A 20,185-nucleotide genomic window follows, 5' to 3' on the forward strand; every position below is an offset into this window, starting at 1 on the left:
CTACTGCTCATCATACCTGGAGTGTGGAAAATCTATGATACAAGTCTAATGCTGACTAATACACATTACTGTACAACAACAAATTGAAACGTTCTATACTTGGTGTTTGGCTGTCAATGACTAAAACCTGCTAATCAGGAGGGAGAACGTACTACTACTGGATGTGGCACTGACTGCACTTTGCTGTAATTCAAGACAAAAACATGACAACTTAAAATAAAAAAAATGTACACTTTCATCTGACAATAACAGAGTATCATAAAATGACTGATCCACCACAGTGACTTCCAGTAAAATAGTCTGCCATGCACTCATACACTTCTAATGACGCAGAGGCAGATTAGAATAGGGAGGAGTTTGGTATCCATGGCTGCAGATGTTTAGATTAGAAAACGAATACAATGAAAGGAAAAAACTAAATGAAAGAAGTAAACTCCCTTTGAGACATTGTGATATGATCTCGTGGCATGACATAAATAGCACTGGTGAGACTGGCAGCGGTTTGAGGAAGCTAGCTTCCCTGGGGGGGGGGGGGGGGGGGGCACACACACGAGCCAACGCTCAGTGCCTGCTGGCGGATTGTGACTCCTTTACTGCCTCATTGCTTAATCATCTAATTGGATGATTTATGACACATTTTACCACAAAACATAAACACACTGACTGGCTGCTCTAGTTCTCTCTCTCTAAGAGACACAAACACTTAAACATAATGAGGAAAGAACCACTTGTGCTTTTAATAAAATACAGAATTTCAAAAGCATGTTACATGCAGTAGTAGTACGTCAAGATATACAGTTTACAAAAAGGTATTTCCACAAAACATTCCATACAATTTTTCCAGGTACATTCTTTAATAAAAAGTAACAGGAAACGTCAAGTTGTTATTTGGCACCAACTTGAACATAGCAACTGCAGGTGAACACAGGTGAACTGTCTCCAGGTACATGTCACATGTTGACACTGAGTTCCCACGGTATATCCTCATTTTCCTCCTGGCCGTCAGGGTCAAATTGACTCCAGGGAATGACATTCACCTGACAAAGAAATAAAAAGAAAGGATGTCGATTCCTGAGATCAGATTTGATTTCGATTTCATTAACGCTCGCGTTCAACAAGACTGAGTTATGCAGAATACACAATGACATAAGCAGATACATTAAGTCATAAAGTATAATACTAAAGTTAATATTACATAAAGTTAACACCAGTGACTGTCCAGTAAAGTTGCCAGTAATTTAAACTGCACTGGCAATTTTTGTAAGTACTAGAATGGCCAAAATACATACAGACTAAGCAACCCATATGGGTAGAAAACAATTACAAGAGTACAATTGCAATCGAACGTGTGGAATAATTGCTGTAAGAGAACAGTGTGGTACCCTTATGAGTCCTTCCAGATCCTCATCCTGTAGGACATCATCTCGCTCCATCCTGCATTCAACTACAACTTTCCCATTACCTGGAAGACAGATTTTTGTGATTACATTTGTTTTCCCTTATGGCAGAGAATATCCCATGCCTCCACTGTGCACCTAAAAGACATGAAAATACGCTGAGCTGATATCTTCAAAATGATTCCAATGATTAGTTAACTTAGAGTTCAGGGCCTTGTTTCCCAGAGCCGTCGTAGCGTTAAAAATCCTTGTTAGAACCATCTTACGTAGCCAATCTGTTTCCCCAGAGCCTTCGTTAGTAACGATCTTAAAAACCTTTGCACATCTACAAGTGATCCAGACCACTCGTAGAGTAGCCAAAGTGCATCGTTGGATGTTTTTTGCCCTTCCGCGTCACTTTATTCACAGAAGATCTCCGCTAAACATAGAATCAAGATGTTTAGGCTAGTCTTCTGTCTGACATTGACCACCAATCACTTCAGAACGAAGTTAACTACAAATACAAAGTTTCCAAAGTATTTCCAATTGTTACAAACAAGTGAAAGATAAAACCATCAAAAGGGCTGTAGTGGAGCAGGTCGGAAGTTTCAAGTTCCTTGGTGTCCACATCACCAACAATCTATCATGGTCCAAACATACCAAGACAGTCGTGGAGAGGGCACGACAAAACCTTTACCCCCTCAGGAGACTGAAAAGATTTGGCATGGGTCCCCAGATCCTCAAAAGGTTCTACAGCTGAACCATTGAGAGCATCCTGACTGTTGGCATCTCAGCCTGGTATGGCAACTGCTCGGCATCTGACCGTAAGGCGCTACAGAGGGTAGTGCGAACGGCCCAGTAAATCACTGGGGCTAAGCTTCCTGCCATCCAGGACCTATATAATAGGTGGTGTCAGAGGAAAGCCCATAAAATTGTCAGAGACTCCAGTCACCCAAGTTATAGACTGTTTTCTCTGCTACCGCACGGCAAGCTGTACCGGAACACCAAGTCTAGGACCAAAAGGCTCCTCAATTGCTTCCACCCCCAAGCCATAAGACTGCTGAACAATTAATTAAATCGCCACTGGACAATTTACCGGTGCCCCCAATATATAACCTCGTTGTTGTGTTACTTTTTATTTTAGTCTACTTGGTAAATATTTTCTTCTTCTTGAACTGCACTGTTGGTTAAGGGCTTGTAAGTAAGCATTTCACGGTAAAGTCTAAACTTGTTGTATTCGGCGCATGTGACAAATAAAGTTTGATTTGATATGAAAATCGAGATGACTGCATTAAAAAGTTAAATAGGCTTCATGGGTAGGGATAGGTATGGTTAAGATTTTAACTACTCTTACTGATGCTGCTTATCGGTCCGGTACTTTAACGGTATTCTCATCGATTCTTTAATTTTTTTTACCAAGAAAAGGAAACAAATTAAGAACAGAATTAACATTGCTTTATTTTCTGAAATGTAAAATAAAGAAACAATTATTTACAGCAAAAGAAACAGCAATGTTTAGAACAAATCACTATTATAGACTAATGTTGTGATGATGGAAATGTAAAACAAATTAAATAAACATTATTTTCCTGCAAAAGAAAATACTGTGGTATAGAGCAACATGGGTGGGGCATGCAGGTAAGCCGCAAAAGGACTAACAGTTCTTCTTGAGAAAGATCAACATATTTGCCTTCTCTGGCAGAAGACAGGACCTCTCTTGGCTTATCGTGTTCCCTGCAGTCGAAAATACCCTCTCACTAGGGGTGGAGGAGGCTTGAGCACAGAGGTAGCTTGTTGCAATGTTTGTGATGAGGGGCAGAGTAGCTCTATTCTCCCACCACCACATCACAGGATCTTCAGCCATGGAGATGGGAGGCAGGACTTTGCAGAGCTCAACCTCTAGGTCAACACGCTCGCTGAGGGTGAGGGACGAGGTGTCCTGTTGGATTGTCAACCTCAACTCCCTCTCTCTCTCAACTCTGAGAACAGCTCCTCCAAGGCACTCCTTGTTTTGTACAATGTAGGGACTGTCTCCTCCATTTCCTCTCCTTCAGGCTCCTCCTCCTGTTGCTGGTGCTCTGTGTCTGTCTGCTCCGGCTCCTCTGACAGCCCTGGTGTTGCTCCTGTCACATTGGCCTCAACAGTTGCCTTCCTCAGCCTATCCCAGGTGGCGTAACTCACCAGCCTCCCTTTAACCTCTCTTGGGTATGTGGGACGTGACCGTCCCACCTGCGGGACACACTCCCAACAGCCAGTGAAATAGCAGGGCGGCAAATTCAAAACAACCAAAATCTCAATTCAAATTTCTCAAACATACGACTATTTTACACCATTTTAAAGATACACTTCCCCTTAATGCAACCACATTGTCCGATTTCAAAAAGGCTTTACAGCGTAAGCAAAACATTAGATTATGTTTGGACACCACCTAAACAAGAAAAGCCACACAGCCATTTTCCTAGCATGGAGAGGCGTCACAAAAACCAGAAATACAGCTAAAATGAAGCACTAACCTTTGACGATCTTCATCAGATGACACTCATAGGACATCATGTTACACAATACATGTATGTTTTATTCGATCAAGTTCATATTTATGGGAGCACATGATGCCGCGGAGCTGAACAGACGTTGACAAACCGAGCTCTTCAAAGTTATCCTATTATTACCTAAATAACAACGTTGAAACAATATTCTAACATCGGCTGATAAATTGTCAAGTACTTACCTTCCCAAATAGCCATGGACCTCCGACCGAGAGGCAAGAACGACGACCAAAACGTTGTTGAATCCCAAGATAACGATAACGCCACAGCTAGCAAGTTTAGCATTAGCCCTCATAACCCAGACGACAGTTCCAGACTGTTGCTCTCGGCAGGCTCGCTGGCTACTCTCCTCCAGGAAATTCAGGATGGTAACAAAGGTCTTTCTATGAAAATTGACAAGAAATCGGCTGAACTCTATTCTTCCATCGACGACCTGAAATCCTCCATGAATGATCTCCTTCTGAGAACGACTGAGGCTGAGATGCACATTAGCACAGTTGAGGATACCATCGCTCGACATGACCAGGTTCTGATAGAACTGCAGAAGATAATGCCTACCTCAAAAACAAAGTAGACCAGATGGAGAACCAGAGCAGACGTAGTAATATCCGTGTGGTGGGATTGAAAGAGGACAGCGAGGGCCGTGACCTGGTCCGCTTCTTCACTCAATGGATCCCGGATGTCCTAGGCATAATCAACTTCACCAAGCCTCTGGAAATCGAACGCGCCCACAGAACATCAGTGCCGAAACCCCGGCCAGAGGAGCCCCCACGTGCCGTTCTGGTCAGGTTCCTCCGTTTCCAAGACAGAGAGAAGATACTGCAACTCGCAATCGAACATCTCTGAAGAGATCTGAAAATAGCTGTGCAGCAACGCTCCCCATTCAACCTGAGCTTGAGAGGATCTGCAGAGAGGAATAGGAGAAACTGCCCAAATACAGATGTACCAAGCTTGTAGCATCATACCCAAAGAAGACACGAGGCTGTAATCGCTGCCAAAGGTGCTTCAACAAAGTACTGAGTAAAGGGTCTGAATGCCTATGTAAATGTGATTTTTGTTGTTTTAAATTTGCAAACATTTCTAAAAACCAGTTTTTGCTTTGTCATTCGTGTGTATTGTGGGTAGATTGATGAGGATTTAAAATAAATCTATTTTAGAATAAGGCTGTACCGTAACAAAATCTGGAAAAGGTCAAGGGGTCTGAATACTTCCGAATGCACTGTTTTCTATTTATTATAAGGCCCCTGTCACTACCATTTCACCAGGTCAAATTCCTGTACTTTGCAAATAATAGTGATTCTCATTCTTTCTGAAACACAACCTTCTCATAGCCACTGTGGCTGTTCTGCTGAATCTCACCGGTACCCTCCACGATCTCCTCAGCCACTCCGACACCTTGTTAGCTAAGGCCATGCTGTGGGAAGGTGACCTCCATGATGCAGCCGTACTTCCGGGTAATTTCCTGAGGGTCACCAGGTGTGGTGGACAACCTGCCGGCATCGTCACAGTTGGAGATGTCCTTCAGCTGTCCAGAGAAAGGAAGGTTTCATTACATATTGTCGTTGTCTGATAAACCTTAACTACATTCTTGTCAATTGTCATAATTTTTTAAAACCCTAATGAAAGAAGTAACTCCCCTCAATGTACTCTGAAGATTTTATGACTCTAGAACCAAGAACCAAGTTTCATAATTGTATGTTTGTTAAATAGGAAAATATGGTAATTTTTTTCTGAAAAGTTTTTTTTTTATATGAGGTTTTCATCACACAGTGACAGTATACGACATGGGCCATATTCTCCACAGCAGAAATGGATTGACTTCAAAAGTTGGGACTGAAGATGTGCTAATTTAAAGTCTGACAACCTATCATCTGCTTGTGTTGTCAATCTTTTAATGTCTTTATACAAAAATCCTTTAATGTCTTCCTCACACAAAGCTAACTAGCTAGCAATTTCACATTTACATTTTAGTCATTTAGCAGACGCTCTTATCCAGAGCAACTTACAGTAGTGAATGCATACATTTCATACAATTTCATATATTTCATTAAAAAAAAATTCTGTGCTGGTCCCCCCGTGGGACACATTGGCTACACCCACCTAACCAAACAAATATTGTATCTGTTGTATCAATGTAACATAGTATTGGAACATAAAAGAGAAATCTCTGGGCATTGCTGCATTACTGTAACAATGTGGGTGCGCCATCCATTAAATCCCATGTAGTGATTGGCAAAGTCCTGACACTTGCTATGGCTCAGTGGCTTGGAGTTGTGAAGGAAGTTTGGGTACTGCTTTGTGCTCAGCTTAACCTGGAGAAAAGACAGAGAATGTACAATCAGTTCTAAATGTCAATCATTACAATGGTTATAACTTTATGGTGAACAGTGTTTAGGGCAGAAAGTGCAGCAGAGCAGAGTCTACCAGCAAGAGGCCAGTCTACAAATCATCATGGAGTGGTAAGACATTGCCATCTACAGGTCAAGGTCTGGTATTAGTTGTTGGTCATGTGTTAATGTGATGGTTCACAGCAGCTGTGAGAAAAAGACTGCTCAGGGGCCTCTAAGTTGTTTTAAAATGGGGGAAAAGTGCTTGGTTGAAAATATATACACATGTCACATAAGCAATGATCTTATGAAATAACACAATTTAATAAAATCAATTTGGAGTGTATTTTGATATCTCTTTGGAATTTATGTTTGATAATCCGTGCTTCTACACCTGCATTGCTTGCTGTTTGGGGTTTTAGGCTGGGTTTCTGTACAACACTTTGAGATATCAGCTGATGTAAGAAGGGCTATATGAATTTGATTTGAAATTTAATTTGATGAGAACTACAAGCACTAAATTGTACAATAGAGTACCACCGTATGAGTCAATACTCATAAAACAAAATGGTAAACAAGGAATCGTTTTCCCACCAATTTCTCCCATATGGAATTTTAGAAACACTTAAAACAAGGGCTGTGTTTCGTGTAAGCTTACCCTGGCGAGACAATTTGATAACCGTGTAAATCTCTCTAGGACAAGGTGTCATTTATCAATATATTTGCCTGTATTTAACCCCCAAAAATGAAACGCTAATTAGCTGCTAATGTGGCTATCATAAAGAACTACAAATGATCTGGACGAGACTGACGAATCAAGGCAAAGGTAAGAATCTCTGGATTAACTGTTTAATGTTAGCTAAATGTAGTAATGAATAAATTAGCTAAATTGTTGTGCAAGTTTTAAATTGACACAATACCAGTTAGCATACGTGTCAGCTAGAGATGATGTGCAAGAGCTTGCAGGGATTAGTCATTTTACATGTCTACTTTGACTCTAATTTGCATTTTTTAATCAGAGTAAATAGAGCCTAATATATTGATAAAAGTCACCTTGTCCGAGAGAGATTTACATGGTTATCAAAACATCACACCAGCGTAAGCTTACACAAAGCAAAACCCTTATTTTAAGTGTTTCTAAAATCCCCAATGGGAAAAACGAACAGTGGAGAAACCATTTTCCATGCCTGGGCTGCGGAGAAGTACTTGACTAGAGCATAAAACCCTGGCTCGACCACGGCAGCATTGGGACACACCTTTACCAGATATAGCGGTCCAAAGTTACAGAAGATATTCCAGATGGATTCCTTTCAAGTGAAAATCACTTATTAGCCTACTTTACATAGGCTGGCGGGTAGGAGCGTTGTGCCAGTAACCGAAAGCTTGCTGCATCGAATCCCGGAGCTGACGAGGTAAAAACTCTGTCGTTCTGCCCATGAGCAAGGCAGTTAACCGACTGCTCCCCAGGCGCCGATGACGTGGATGTCGATTAAGGCAAACCTTAATCCGACATGCACTCATAATTGACTGTAGCCCATATAAACACCCACAAGCTACCGGTGGCTGAAAACACAATCATCGCAGGATGAACTAGTAACACATTTCCGGCCAAGGGTGGTCCATTTAAAAACCATTCCTTCCTCCCTCACACCTTTTTTTAATTTGTATTTTTTTAATTCATAATACAAAAATCAACAACTTATTTTGCTACATCAAACATGTCTAACAAAACAAAACACAAGTATTAACAAGAAAGTACTAAAACATACAACAAATATCAATAAAATGATTTTTATAAAATAAAAAATAAAATGTATAATTATAATGATTCAGGAAGATGTTATTCTTGTTGTTATTCACTAGGGATAATGTCTTAACAATATAATTAAATTCAATCAAAAATATGTGTAATTTTGGTATAGAATTCTGGATTTCTTTTGTTGTGTATAAAGTATTTGGCAACAAGAATAAAACATTTCACAATCATTTCAATGGTCTTGTTATCATTGCAATAGTAACATATTATATCCTTTATGTCAAAAACATAGGTAATGTTCATAATGGTAAATAAGTATTCTGCAAGGTTTTCCCCAAATTCTGACACAAATTTACATTCAATGAACAAGTGAGTTTGATTCTCACCTTCTTTTTCACAGAAAATATCATCAATAGCCACAAATTTGGACAACATAGAATTTCATGAATATATCCTATGTAGAATTTTAAAGTGCACTTCCTTAAATTTGTTTGGTATACAATATTTGTAAGGCCTTAACCAAGCTTTTTTCCAGACAATGTCAGGAATAAGCATGTTCCAGAAAAATGTTCCTCTAGGCGTAAGTTGGTTCTGTGAATGTAGAATTAGTCTTATATTTTATTACAACAAGATTTCTCAAGTAAGCCCACGCCTTCCAAACTGAGTTCTGGATAAGCTTTGTGATCATTACCAAAGCTAAGATGAGTTTTCATTGGTGTAGTTAGACCACTGGGAATGGCTTTGATCACAGAAATAAACTCTGAAAGGTCATTCAATGTTATAAATTGTTCATATGTAAGAATATTACCCCTGTTGTCAAAAACATCAAGAACAAAGTCAATATTCCTCTCATGCCAGCTGGGGTAGAACAATGACTTATTCCTTACAGTTATGTCTGAATTATTCCACAAAAGAGCTTTATGTGGGGGAAAATTGTGCAGGAAACATATTTTCCAGGCCATTAAAGCTTGTTGTTGAAACCTAGCCAATTTAGTGGGTAATCTTTCAGGAATATAATTACATTTCAGTAAAAATTGAAGACCTCCCAACTTATTATCACATTATTTGGAATGAAATTCTATACTGAATCAGTATTGATCAAACATCTTTTCAACCATGCTTCTACACCTGCATTGCTTGATGTTTGGGGTTTTAGGCTGGGTTTCTGTACAGCACTTTGTGACATCAGCTGCTGTAAGAAGGGCTTTTTAAATACATTTGATTGATTGATCTTGAAAGTGTTATTTATGTCAACAAAATCCAACACTTCCAAACCGCCTACAGCTCTTTTATTAGAGAGGACTGACTTTTTTAGTTTGTGAGACTTATTTTTCCAGATGATGTCAAGAAAGGTCTTGTTGATCTCTTTACAAGTAGAGGGATTTACAAATAAAGATAATGAGGGGTACACAAAGCGAGCCAGTCCCTCTGCCTTGGACAGAAGTACTCTCCCAAGTATAGAAAGATCCCTTTGTAGCCAATTATTAAATATATTTTTTATTTTCTTAATATTAGGAGAGAAACTCATATGTTGTCTGCCTAAGTGTTTTTTTGACAGATGTATTCCTAAATATTTAACTTAGTCCTTTACAGTAATATTTTCTATTTCTTCATCATCAGAGTAATGTAAACATAAGATTTCACATTTAGAAACATTTCGTTTTAATCCTGATGCAATAGAAAATGCAGTTATAGCATTAAGGACATGGGCGACCTGGTCTTTGTCTGTTAAAAAAAGAGTAATATCATCAGCCAGTTGGGAAATGTTGATTTCTTTGTAAAAAATGGTTAAGCCACACAGATTTGCATTATTCAGAATATGTAGAGATAGAATTTCCACAACCAAAATGAATAAAAATGGCGAAATTGGGCATCCCCGTCATACTCTTCTGTTGATACTGAATCTTTTGGATGTATTAAGGTTTAGTAACACAGAACTATTTATACCTTCGTAAAACATGCAAATGACTTTGATAAACTCTTTGGCTTCGGTGAAAATGTTAAGTGACCTAAAGAGAGATTCATGTTCAATTGTGTCAAAGGCTTTACAGAAGTCCAAAAATAAGACTGAGTCAATTGCATCTGAATAATCTAGAAGGTCCAAGACTAAATGAATGTTAGAGCTTATGTGACGGTCCCTCATAAATCCTGTTTGAGTCTCATTTATAATGGTACCTATTCCTTTCTTTTGGCATAAACCAGAGCAATCAATTTGTAATCAATATTTAATGAAGTAATTGGTCTCCAATTGTCAATGAGAGAAGGGTCTTTATCGGGCTTCGGAATCAGTGAAATAAGACCCTGTTTCATAGTGGAGACCATTTCCCCATTTTCAATGCAATCTTGAAACATATTAAAAATAGGGTCTTCTAATAACTCCCAAAACTGTCTATAGAATTCAACTGACAGGCCATCAGGACCAGGTGATTTCCCTTTTTTCATTGAATTCAGAGCCTCTCTAATTTCTTCAATTGACACGGGTGAATCGAAAACTGAGTGGAAATCATCCTCAATTACAGGGACATAATTCTGAATGTGGTAAATGTAGCTTCCACAACCATCTTCCTGAAATTGTGACTTGTAAAGGTTTTCATGAAAGGAATTGACAAATGTTGATATTGTAATGGGTTCTTTGCATAACACATCATTCATTTTGAGTACAGTTTTAGATTTTGTATAGTACAGAGCCGTGTAAAGCTGTTCTAGTTCTAGCTGTAAAGATTTAAATACAGATTCTTCTTCTTGAGATAGATTATCTTTCTTTAGAAAACTGTCAAGCTTGCTCATCATCTCTTTTTCTCTAAGGTTCTTTAATTGCATCAGCTCTTTGGCACGTTTAATGGCTACAACTCTGACTTTATATTTGAAGAATTCCCATCTACTTCCATGACCCAAGTCTTCTCTTGCAAAAAATATCTTTGGCTAACGATTTGATGTTTCCAATGAGAATAGGATCTTTAAGAAGTGTGTTGTTTAATTTCCAATATCCTCGAGTGCCTTTAGATTTTTTTGTAGTGTAATGTCTGCTTCCAACTCACACCCTCAAACATGAAGATCCCCTGAATGCGGCTCACTTTCCAGCCCACTTTCCAGCTCACACTCTCAAACACCTAGATCCCCTGAACGTAACTCACTCTCCAGATCCCAATCACTTGAATTCTAATCACCTGTTCACACACCTATATGTCATTATCACACACTATTTAGTTCAGTTCTTTGCACCCCCATAACTGTGAGGTATTGTTTGTTTTGTGACACACGTCTTTCAGAGCTCTGGGTTTCCCATGATTTACTCCTCCTGTGTATGATAGTTTTCGCCTGCCTCACTAACGATGCCTTTTGCCTATTCCCTGGCTGTACTTTAGCCTATCGGATTTCCTGTCATCTACCTATTGCCTGATCTCCCGGACTACGTTACTAGCCTTTTCCCTGCCTGTACTGTTGCCCTTTTGGACCCCCTGTGTATGACCTTCTGCCTGCCCCTGGACCCAGCTACCTGCCTCCTCCTGTGGTCCTTTGCAATAAACACCTGCTGTGCCCTGCACTTGAAATCAGCTCTTTCTCCCCTCATGTTCATTACAAGTAGCTTGTAAATTCAGATAAATCAAGTGATGATCACGAAAGGGAGCCAACTGATGATCTACATCTGTAACAAAACGGGGGATATTAGGAATAAATATATTGTAGATTTATGTGACATAGTTGTTGTTGGTCCAGGTGTAACCCCTTTGCATCCGGATTGAAATAACGGCAGACATCATCAACAGAGAGATCATTGCATAATGTAGTGAGGACATTGCTATTTTGAAGGCTTTGACTCGTTCTAGGAGGAAAACGATCAACAGATTCATCAGGTGAATGCCGTCTCCACGAACGCGGGAACATTGCCTTTACATTCAATGGAGCGTCTGTGATACGAATTGAATCCAGCCTTAAGTTGTCCAAGGGACACAATAGGAATGTTGGGGCTAGAAACTTGTAAAAAATGTTGATTTGAAAGATAGCAAATAGTAGCCAAGAGATCATGTACCGCAGAGAACAACAGCTTTATTGAAAACTAATCACTATTAGTTTCAAACAGTAAGATTAAGGAATGAAAATACTTAAATGAAATTACTCTAAAATATATTATCCATCTGTGGACATACCAAAAGCTTGGAGCTCTACAAGTTCCCATTTCACCCCTAAATATTAATGTATGCATAAATTGCAGCACCACCTTGAATCATATATCTAAATAACACGTTTTTATAAACTTTTCTATAAATGTACTAATCTAAAATGTCTATAGATCAATGAGTAATAGAGTGAATATCATAGAAAGTGCTGTTGTTGATTTCAGAGAACAAAATGCAAATGCTTGAAAACCCCTGGAGTCAGGCTCTACCAGATCCAAATTAAATCTACTCTAGACTAAAAAGCATGCCTAATGGAGAATCTCAATTGAAAATGCACTTCAGTGCAGGGCAAGGTCTAATCTGTATCTGGGAAACCTAACCCTGGAGACAGGCTCTTGCTGGCTTCCGCTCCAGCCCATGTTTACAGAGTGCAGTTGGCCTCCAGCGACTTCCTGCACTTAGCGACGGTCAGGTAGGTCTCAACCTTGGGGAAAAAAATAAGAATAGGTTATAGTTGACACATTTTAATGTGAATGTTCTAAGTCACTAGGACTTTCTCAAGGCCAGTCTTGATCAATGAACAATAATAGTAACAATATATGGGTTAAAGACCCAAAGATACTTCACAACAGAGAACACAAAAAAACAATTCACTGTAGAAAATATAGGAAGGCACATGCAATTGAAGGCAAAATGGTCTTCCACCTTATGCATGTCCTTCTTGAAGCAGGCCAACAGTTCGTAGTTTCTCCTGATGTTGCCATCGCCCCCCAGGTTCTGGTAGTAGTTCCCGTAGGGAGGCAGATGCTGAGAGTCATTGTCATCCAGGCTCAGTACGCCATCCTGGCTCCCCTGTGGGAGACAGAGAGAGATGCATGGTGGGGTGGATGCGTGCATATCAATATTTGTTTATTGGGCCATTCTAAAAGCACATATAGCAAAAGACATGCATAGATGTCCTTGAATGGGACAATATTCAGTCATTGAATGGGGTGTTACTGATATAGTCACTATTAGTGACTATATATATGAGGTGAGTTACCACATCACAATGTAAAGCACTGAAAGATCTGCTGAGAAGAGGCGTACGTAGTCCTACACTATGCTTTCTAACTAGGAAAGCATAGTTGTATTTCACTTTCATGTCAGTGGAAGATAATAACCACACTGTAAACCCCAATGTGCTGTCATTACTCAAAACTTTTGAGGAAACCGTTGCACTTAATAAACAGAATCTGACTACAGTTACTTAAAGTGATTTTTATAGTCATTACTCAAACCTATAGAGTCACCCTGTAGAGGTTGAGATTTGAGTGGTATCAGCTTGACATTTATTAGTAATGCCCGCACTAAGCCATGTCTCCAATATAATTTCCAAGTGTGCCTTGCCTTTTGAGTGAATTGTCGAGTTATCACCCATGACTGTATTTGTTAGCGACAGAGACATGTTTGTTGTCATTCATTTTCAGTCCTGTGGCCATCAAGTGATTTTCTAGGCAAATATTATCATTATAGTTAAACTCTTTATAACAATATATTACATATCTCATAAGGCCTTATTTTGAGGTGTAGCTTTACCCTAATACAGTGGCCTGAAACTCATGGTTTACAGGCCACATCAGGCCTGCAAGTAGGTTTGCAAAATTCCGGTATGTTATTTATCTTTGTGAAAACGTAGAAAAATGTATGTTATATATCTGTGTGAAGCATAAAATTAATCAATCAATCACTCAATGCAAAAATGCAAATAGTACATGCAAAAACACAGATATTAAAAACAATTCCAAAAAATATACCTGTAGTAGAGCATGCTGGGTAAAAAGTTAATTTGTTATAACTTAAAAAAATTGCATTAATGTGACTCATTTAGATTTGAGCCAGTACCACATAGACATTTTAAGTAATAATGACTTTTCATTGACTGAGTTCAACTTACTAGAAGTATTTGAGTTAAAAATGCCTTGTGGTTTACAGTGCACAAAGTGCGGCACCACAAATGGTCATTGTTCTCCCTCCTTTCTTTACCTTGATGAGCAGATTGATGCCCACTTTGAGGTCGCTGAGCTTCTCAGAGATCTGGTTGGAGTTTCTGACCATTAGGCTGTTGGAGATGGCCAGGGTCTGGCTAGGGTACTCCCAGGATTCAATCAGGCGGAAAGAGATATGGAGCAGCTTCAGGACCTGTGTGTGTAGATGCAGAGAAACCACAGATTATTAGAAAATGAAGTTGAGTTGTATTGTACAGCTTGAGATGCCATATCATTTACATGATACATGGCTGGAGAATGTAGACGTAGAGAAATCGCCGATTAGAGAGTGATGGTTTTACTTACAAGGACTGTGATATGTGGTTGTTTTACCTACCTTAGTTGAAAGCACTGAGGTATAGCAACATTTTACTGCTGATTTTAAGTGTACAATTTAAAACTCCTTGTCATGGCTAGATTTAATTTCCACCATGCATGATGCTGGCTCTGCTAATCTACAGTATATATTTACCCATGGAGTTTACACAATCGGGGATCTGCTTGCCCAATAACTAATGACTAAGTTGTATCGATTGTTCAAATTGAGATGCCCTATTATTTATTTTGGAATCATGCATCATGGAGGATTGTCTCAGCCAGGTAACTTACTGAACTCTTCTGAGTCTCCTGCTTGTCGATTGGGCTCACGATGGAGTCCGAGTTACAGAAGTCCAGCAGGAATATCTTGTTCAGCTGTCTGCGTTCATCAGACAACAGGGTGCCTTCCTGCACAAAATCACAAAGACGGGAGAGAGAATTTTTTTGCCGCTAGGTTTGTGTGAAGAGGACACTCTACAAGAAGAAGAAGAATCTTTGAAACGTTATTTGCTATGTCAAAAGAAGATTCAAAAGCTGTCTTACAAAGTCATTGAACATTTTCTGAGCCAGTAGGTGGAGATGTTGCACCCGGTTGACCGCGATGTTGAAGAGCCGTTGGTTTTCCATCGCTGCCCCTTGACTCAGAAAACAACTGACCAGTAAGACTGGCATCAGCAGAAACACTAAAAGAGAGATGAAAGAAAATAAGAAATGTATAATACGAGTAAGTCAAATTATGTTGCGACATGTTAGTAAGATATTCTCAGCCTATGAACACCAATAGCCTAGCGATTAAGAGCGTTGAGCCAGTAACTGAAAGGTTACTGGTTTGAATCCCTGAGCTGACTAGGTGATAAATCTGTTGATGTGCCCTTGAGCAAGGCACTTAACCCTAATTGCTCCTGTAAGTCGCTCTGGATAAGAGTGTCTGCTAAATAACTCAAATGTAAATCTAATAGATCACATAGCTAGGTTGTTAAAGGAAGTGGTTATGTGTCAGTAGATTATACCCTCATGGCAGTAAATTACTTGTTCACTCTTTCTCTGCCTTGTTGGCCCCTGCCTCAGGGATTAAATGTTTAAGTTAAATGGTATTAAATGGTACACTGACTTCACTTAAAAAAGAAAATAAAAGCTGGTTTACCTTGTCCCATTTTTTTCTCTTAATTGCCAAGGATGATTACTTCACGTGAAAGTGCGGTGGTCGGTTGAGTATGTTGCCGTTTGTTTGGGGCCACTGTTTTTATAGATGGATAACCCATGTTTTAATGTATCAACAGGAGGAAACATGAGATTTCCTCCATTTACCACCTTTCGTTGAAGGGACCTGTTTTTCTATGTGATTGTGGAACAATCAGTGTAATGCGTCAAATCAATCATGAATTTTTCCATGAGTTCGGGAAGAGGTGACCTGTCCTAAAAAAAACGTACTCGATGACTTGAAAAATTAGGGTCAAAACACATACAACACAAACCTCTGTTGTCTAGGATGTAATGAATGGACAAAAGTGACACTCACACACAGACAGACACACACACCGTAACTTGACGACAACACCGGTCATTCTGCCATTCCGCTGTGGTACTGTAGATAACAGCCATTATTTGACAAATGTATTATATTGCTTCTTTATTAGCACCAATATTTTATTGTTTAATGTCAATTGAATGTCCTATGGTGTTAGCACAGACCTCAAAGTAGACACACAGAGAAGGACTTGAGAGGCACATCTTAGAAGGTATGTTTTCTATTTGTTTAAATAACATAAACAGTCACTTGATCAATACCAGTCCGTGAAATACCCACTTTTTATTTTTGTGCGAGAGCCTTTGTTATACCTGACGAAGCCCAATAAAGGTATCTGTTGGAGCAAGTGTGTAGGCCCTACCTACTTCATTGATTGATTGATTGATTTTGGGGTAAAAACCTATATGCCGTTAAGAAAAAGTACACATCTCAGATAACGGATAACACGTGAATGCTTTCAGCCTAGCAGCATGTGTGCTTGACTACACAATGCTACCAGACCAAAGCCTTCACTCTGTTTGTGCCGCACCACCTTACTGTGTTGAGTTTATGCTACACAGGTAGGTGTAGGTGTACTGTGTCTTGACACCTATAAAGGTCACCTGGTCAATAGTCATGACAGTAATGAGATCATGGTTGATGTGTGTCATTGTGGCATATGGGGGAGTAGACTGATCCGGTGTGAACATATTCAACAGAAGTTGTGAACGAGGTCCATATTCAGCGTTCAGGACACGGAGACGTGCTGAATGTCAGGCTAGGCCCAGCACTGTGCTAATCCTTTCCTGGCGAAAACAGAACTCAATCTGTTAATAACCTGCATCACTTTGGAAGGGCGGCTGCAAGTGCATTTACTGACCACATTACCTTGTTGAATATGTGATAGCTGGCTTTCAAAAGAGCATTATACAATGGGTAGTTTTGGCCATGCTATTTGACTGGATGTAGTGATTACTTGTTTTGATAGTCCAGCAAATCCAAAATACTGTATGTACAGCATGTATCAATAAAGATTTTATTCCATCAACCAACATCTCATCATCTGGCCCCATTGTGGGATATGTATTGCCTGTAGGAAAATGTCTTAAATCACTCAAAAAGTTCAGTTGTTGTTTAGGTTTAGTCATACTGCATCACAGTGGTTCCTAAACTTCTCTTTCCTTTATACCCTTATTGACCCTTATGGAAAATCCACATGAAATCACTTGCGAAGTGTTCCAAAAACACATGTTTTCATGTGATCACGTGATCTTATGGGAAGTTAATGTGATAACACGTGACAACATGTAAAGTAACATGTGACAACATTTAAAGTAACATGTGTGAAGTGTTCCAAAAACACATGATTTATTTTCCACGTGTGAAATCAAGTGTTCTTTCTGTAAGGGGAGCCTCACCAACTCTCTCCGTTATGTTATTTTACTCAATCGGCTGTATGGCCTCATACCCATTTATGTTTTAACATGTTTCAAATGATCTGGATTAGGCAATTTACAAATTAACTGAAAGATACTCTACATTCCAGAAAATGTCCTGCATGGGTATTGTGTGATACTGTTTTGAGCAATGCATACAGTTGAAGTCGGAAGTTTACATACACATAGGTTGGAGTCATTAAAAATCTTGTTAATAAACTATAGTTTTGGCAAGTCGGTTAGGACATCTACTTTGTGCATGACACAAGTCATTTTTCCAACAATTGTTTACAGACAGATTATTTCACTTATAATTCACTGTGTCACAATTCCAGTGGGTCAGAAGTTAACATACACTAAGTTGACTGTGCCTTTAAACAGCTTGAAAAATTCTAGAAAATTATGTCATGGCTTTAGAAGCTTCTGATAGGCTAATTGACATCATTAGAGTCAATTGGAGGTGTATCTGTGTATGTATTTCAAGGCCTACCTTCAAACTCAGTGCCTCTTTGCTTGACATTATGGGAAAATCAAAAGAAATTGTAGACCTCCACAAGTCTGGTTCATCTTTGGGAGCAATTTCCAAATGCCTGAAGGTACCATGTTCATCTGTACAAATAATAGTATGCAAGTATAAACACCATAGGACGACGCAGCCGTCAAACCGCTCAGGAAGGAGACGCGTTCTGTCCCCTAGAAATGAACATACTTTGGTGCAAAAGGTGCAAATCAATCCCAGAACAACAGCAAAGGACCCTGTGAAGATGCTGGAGGAAACAAGTACAAAAGTATGTATATCCACAGTAAAATGAGTCCTATAATGACATAACCTGAAAGGCCGCTCAGCAAGGAAGAAGCCAATGCTCCAAAACCGCCATAAAAAAACAGACTACGCTTTGCAACTGCACATGGGGACAAATATCATACTTTTTTGAGAAATGTCCTCTGGTCTGATGAAACAAAAATAGAACTGTTTGGCCCTAATGACCATCATTATGTTTGGAGGAAAAAGGGGGAGGCTTGCAAGCCGAAGAACACCATCCCAACCGTGAAGCACGGGGGTGGCAGCATCATGTTGTGGGGGTGCTTTGCTCCAGGAGGGACTGGTGCACTTCACAAAATAGATGGCATCATGGGGAGGGAAAATTAGGTTGATATATTGAAGCAACGTCTCAAGACATCAGCCAGGAAGTTAAAGCTTGGTTGCAAATGGGTCTTCCAAATGGACAATGACCCCAAGCATACTTCCAAAGTTGTGGCAAAATGGCTTAAGGACAATAAAGTCAAGGTATTGGAGTGGCCATCACAAAGCCCTGACCTCAATCCTATAGAACATTTATGGGCAGAACTGAAAAAGCGTGTGTGAGCAAGGAGGCCTACAAACCTGACTCAGTTACACCAGCTCTGTCAGGAGGAATGGGCCAAAATTCACCCAACTTATTGTGGGAAGCTTGTGGAAGGCTACCCGAAAAGTTTGACACAAGTTAAACAATTGAAAGGCAACGCTACCAAATACTAATTGAGTGCATGTAAACTTCTGACCCACTGGGAATGTGATGAAAGAAATAAAAGCTGAAATAAATCATTCTCTCTACTATTATTCTGACATTTCACATTCTTAAAATAAAGTGGTGATCCTAACTGACCTGAGACGGTGAATTTTTACTGTGATTAAATGTCAGGAATTGTGAAAAACTGAGTTTAAATGTATTTGGCTAAGGTGTATGTAAACTTCCGACTTCAACTGTACATTATTGATTTAAGTCTATAACACAACATGTTGGGAAGTGTTCTACCCATCAAGGTTCCCTTGGCTTAAACCTACCAAATTCTTTGACACTGAGTGTGTGAGGTTCATGTTAAATGAGTGTGTGCTCCTTTAAGCGTGCACAATATGTGTAGGCTAAGGGAGAGATAACAAGAGCAAGAAATAGAACATGCAATGTAAGAGTATAGGACAGAATGGAAATAAATGAGCGCAGGATTCACATATTCCTCACACTGGATTCCTCTCTTATTACTAAGAACGGCAACACTAAGAACAGCAACACTAAGTGCAGTATATCTATGTACAGCAGCATGTGCTAATGGTGTTGTCACATGTCACAGGTGTGATGTGGTTGTAACTCACTCCAACTCTGCCTGGGCCTCTGTGCCACATCACACTGACCTTAGAGGTAGGAAGTTTAATGGCGCACCATAATACCTCTCTGTTAAATTAAATTACGCTGAACCAACGTGAACGAGAAGAATTGAATTGGCGTCTGTGCCCACTGGGTTGTCTTGTTACACTTATCGAAATATAGGGCTTGTATTTACATCAAGGGGATAGAGGTGAGCTACCTCTACACTGTTCTAAGGAATGAAACTGCAGTCAGGTGCCAGTGAGTGATTATATCACTCAGTTCAGCCTCAGCTGCTCAACACCAATGAGTGAGGTACACGACCCACCGCCACTCTGTGTCAAACAAGCCTGAGACCCTGAAGCAATCAAAGGTGATATGCACATCCGAAACTTGAACCTCAAACCCTGACAATGACTTGGAGCGGAAAAGCACATGGCCCCTGTAGCAAACACCAATGCTCCCCCACCCTCCCATCCCCTGGCAAAGAGCGGTCCTCCCTGGCCCTTAGAGTCTCCCAGTGTTTGGTCCCAGGCCAAGATGTCTTCATGCCTTCTATGCTATTCAGTCCCCTGTGCCAGAGACTGTAGCAGGAGCTACATGAAGGAGAGAGAGAGAGGATAAGTGCATGATCAGCAGGCAGGGTTTTAC

General features: G+C 39.8%; 1 protein-coding gene and 1 long non-coding RNA gene across 2 annotated transcripts; both read right to left on the reverse strand.

Moving 5' to 3' along the window:
• Window positions 1-713: 713 nt before the first annotated feature.
• LOC106607524 (uncharacterized) lies at window positions 714-7,684 on the reverse strand. Its single transcript, XR_001329221.3, has 5 exons — window positions 7,506-7,684; window positions 6,109-6,234; window positions 5,282-5,447; window positions 1,383-1,462; window positions 714-1,037 (listed from the first exon to the last, which is right to left on the reverse strand). It is a non-coding gene; the product is annotated as an uncharacterized LOC106607524 (long non-coding RNA).
• Window positions 7,685-12,032: 4,348 nt separating this feature from the next.
• On the reverse strand, window positions 12,033-15,690 carry LOC106607462 (somatotropin-2). The gene is made up of 6 exons (XM_014204437.3): window positions 15,613-15,690; window positions 15,012-15,151; window positions 14,760-14,876; window positions 14,149-14,304; window positions 12,829-12,975; window positions 12,033-12,607 (listed from the first exon to the last, which is right to left on the reverse strand). Exons 1-6 carry the CDS (start codon window positions 15,620-15,622, stop codon window positions 12,545-12,547), a joined length of 633 nt encoding a protein of 210 aa, XP_014059912.1. The 5' UTR covers window positions 15,623-15,690; the 3' UTR covers window positions 12,033-12,544.
• Window positions 15,691-20,185: the final 4,495 nt, after the last annotated feature.

The sequence above is a fragment of the Salmo salar genome, chromosome 06 (genome assembly GCF_965601325.2).
Source record: "Salmo salar chromosome 06, fSalSal1, whole genome shotgun sequence".
NCBI lineage: Eukaryota > Metazoa > Chordata > Actinopteri > Salmoniformes > Salmonidae > Salmo > Salmo salar.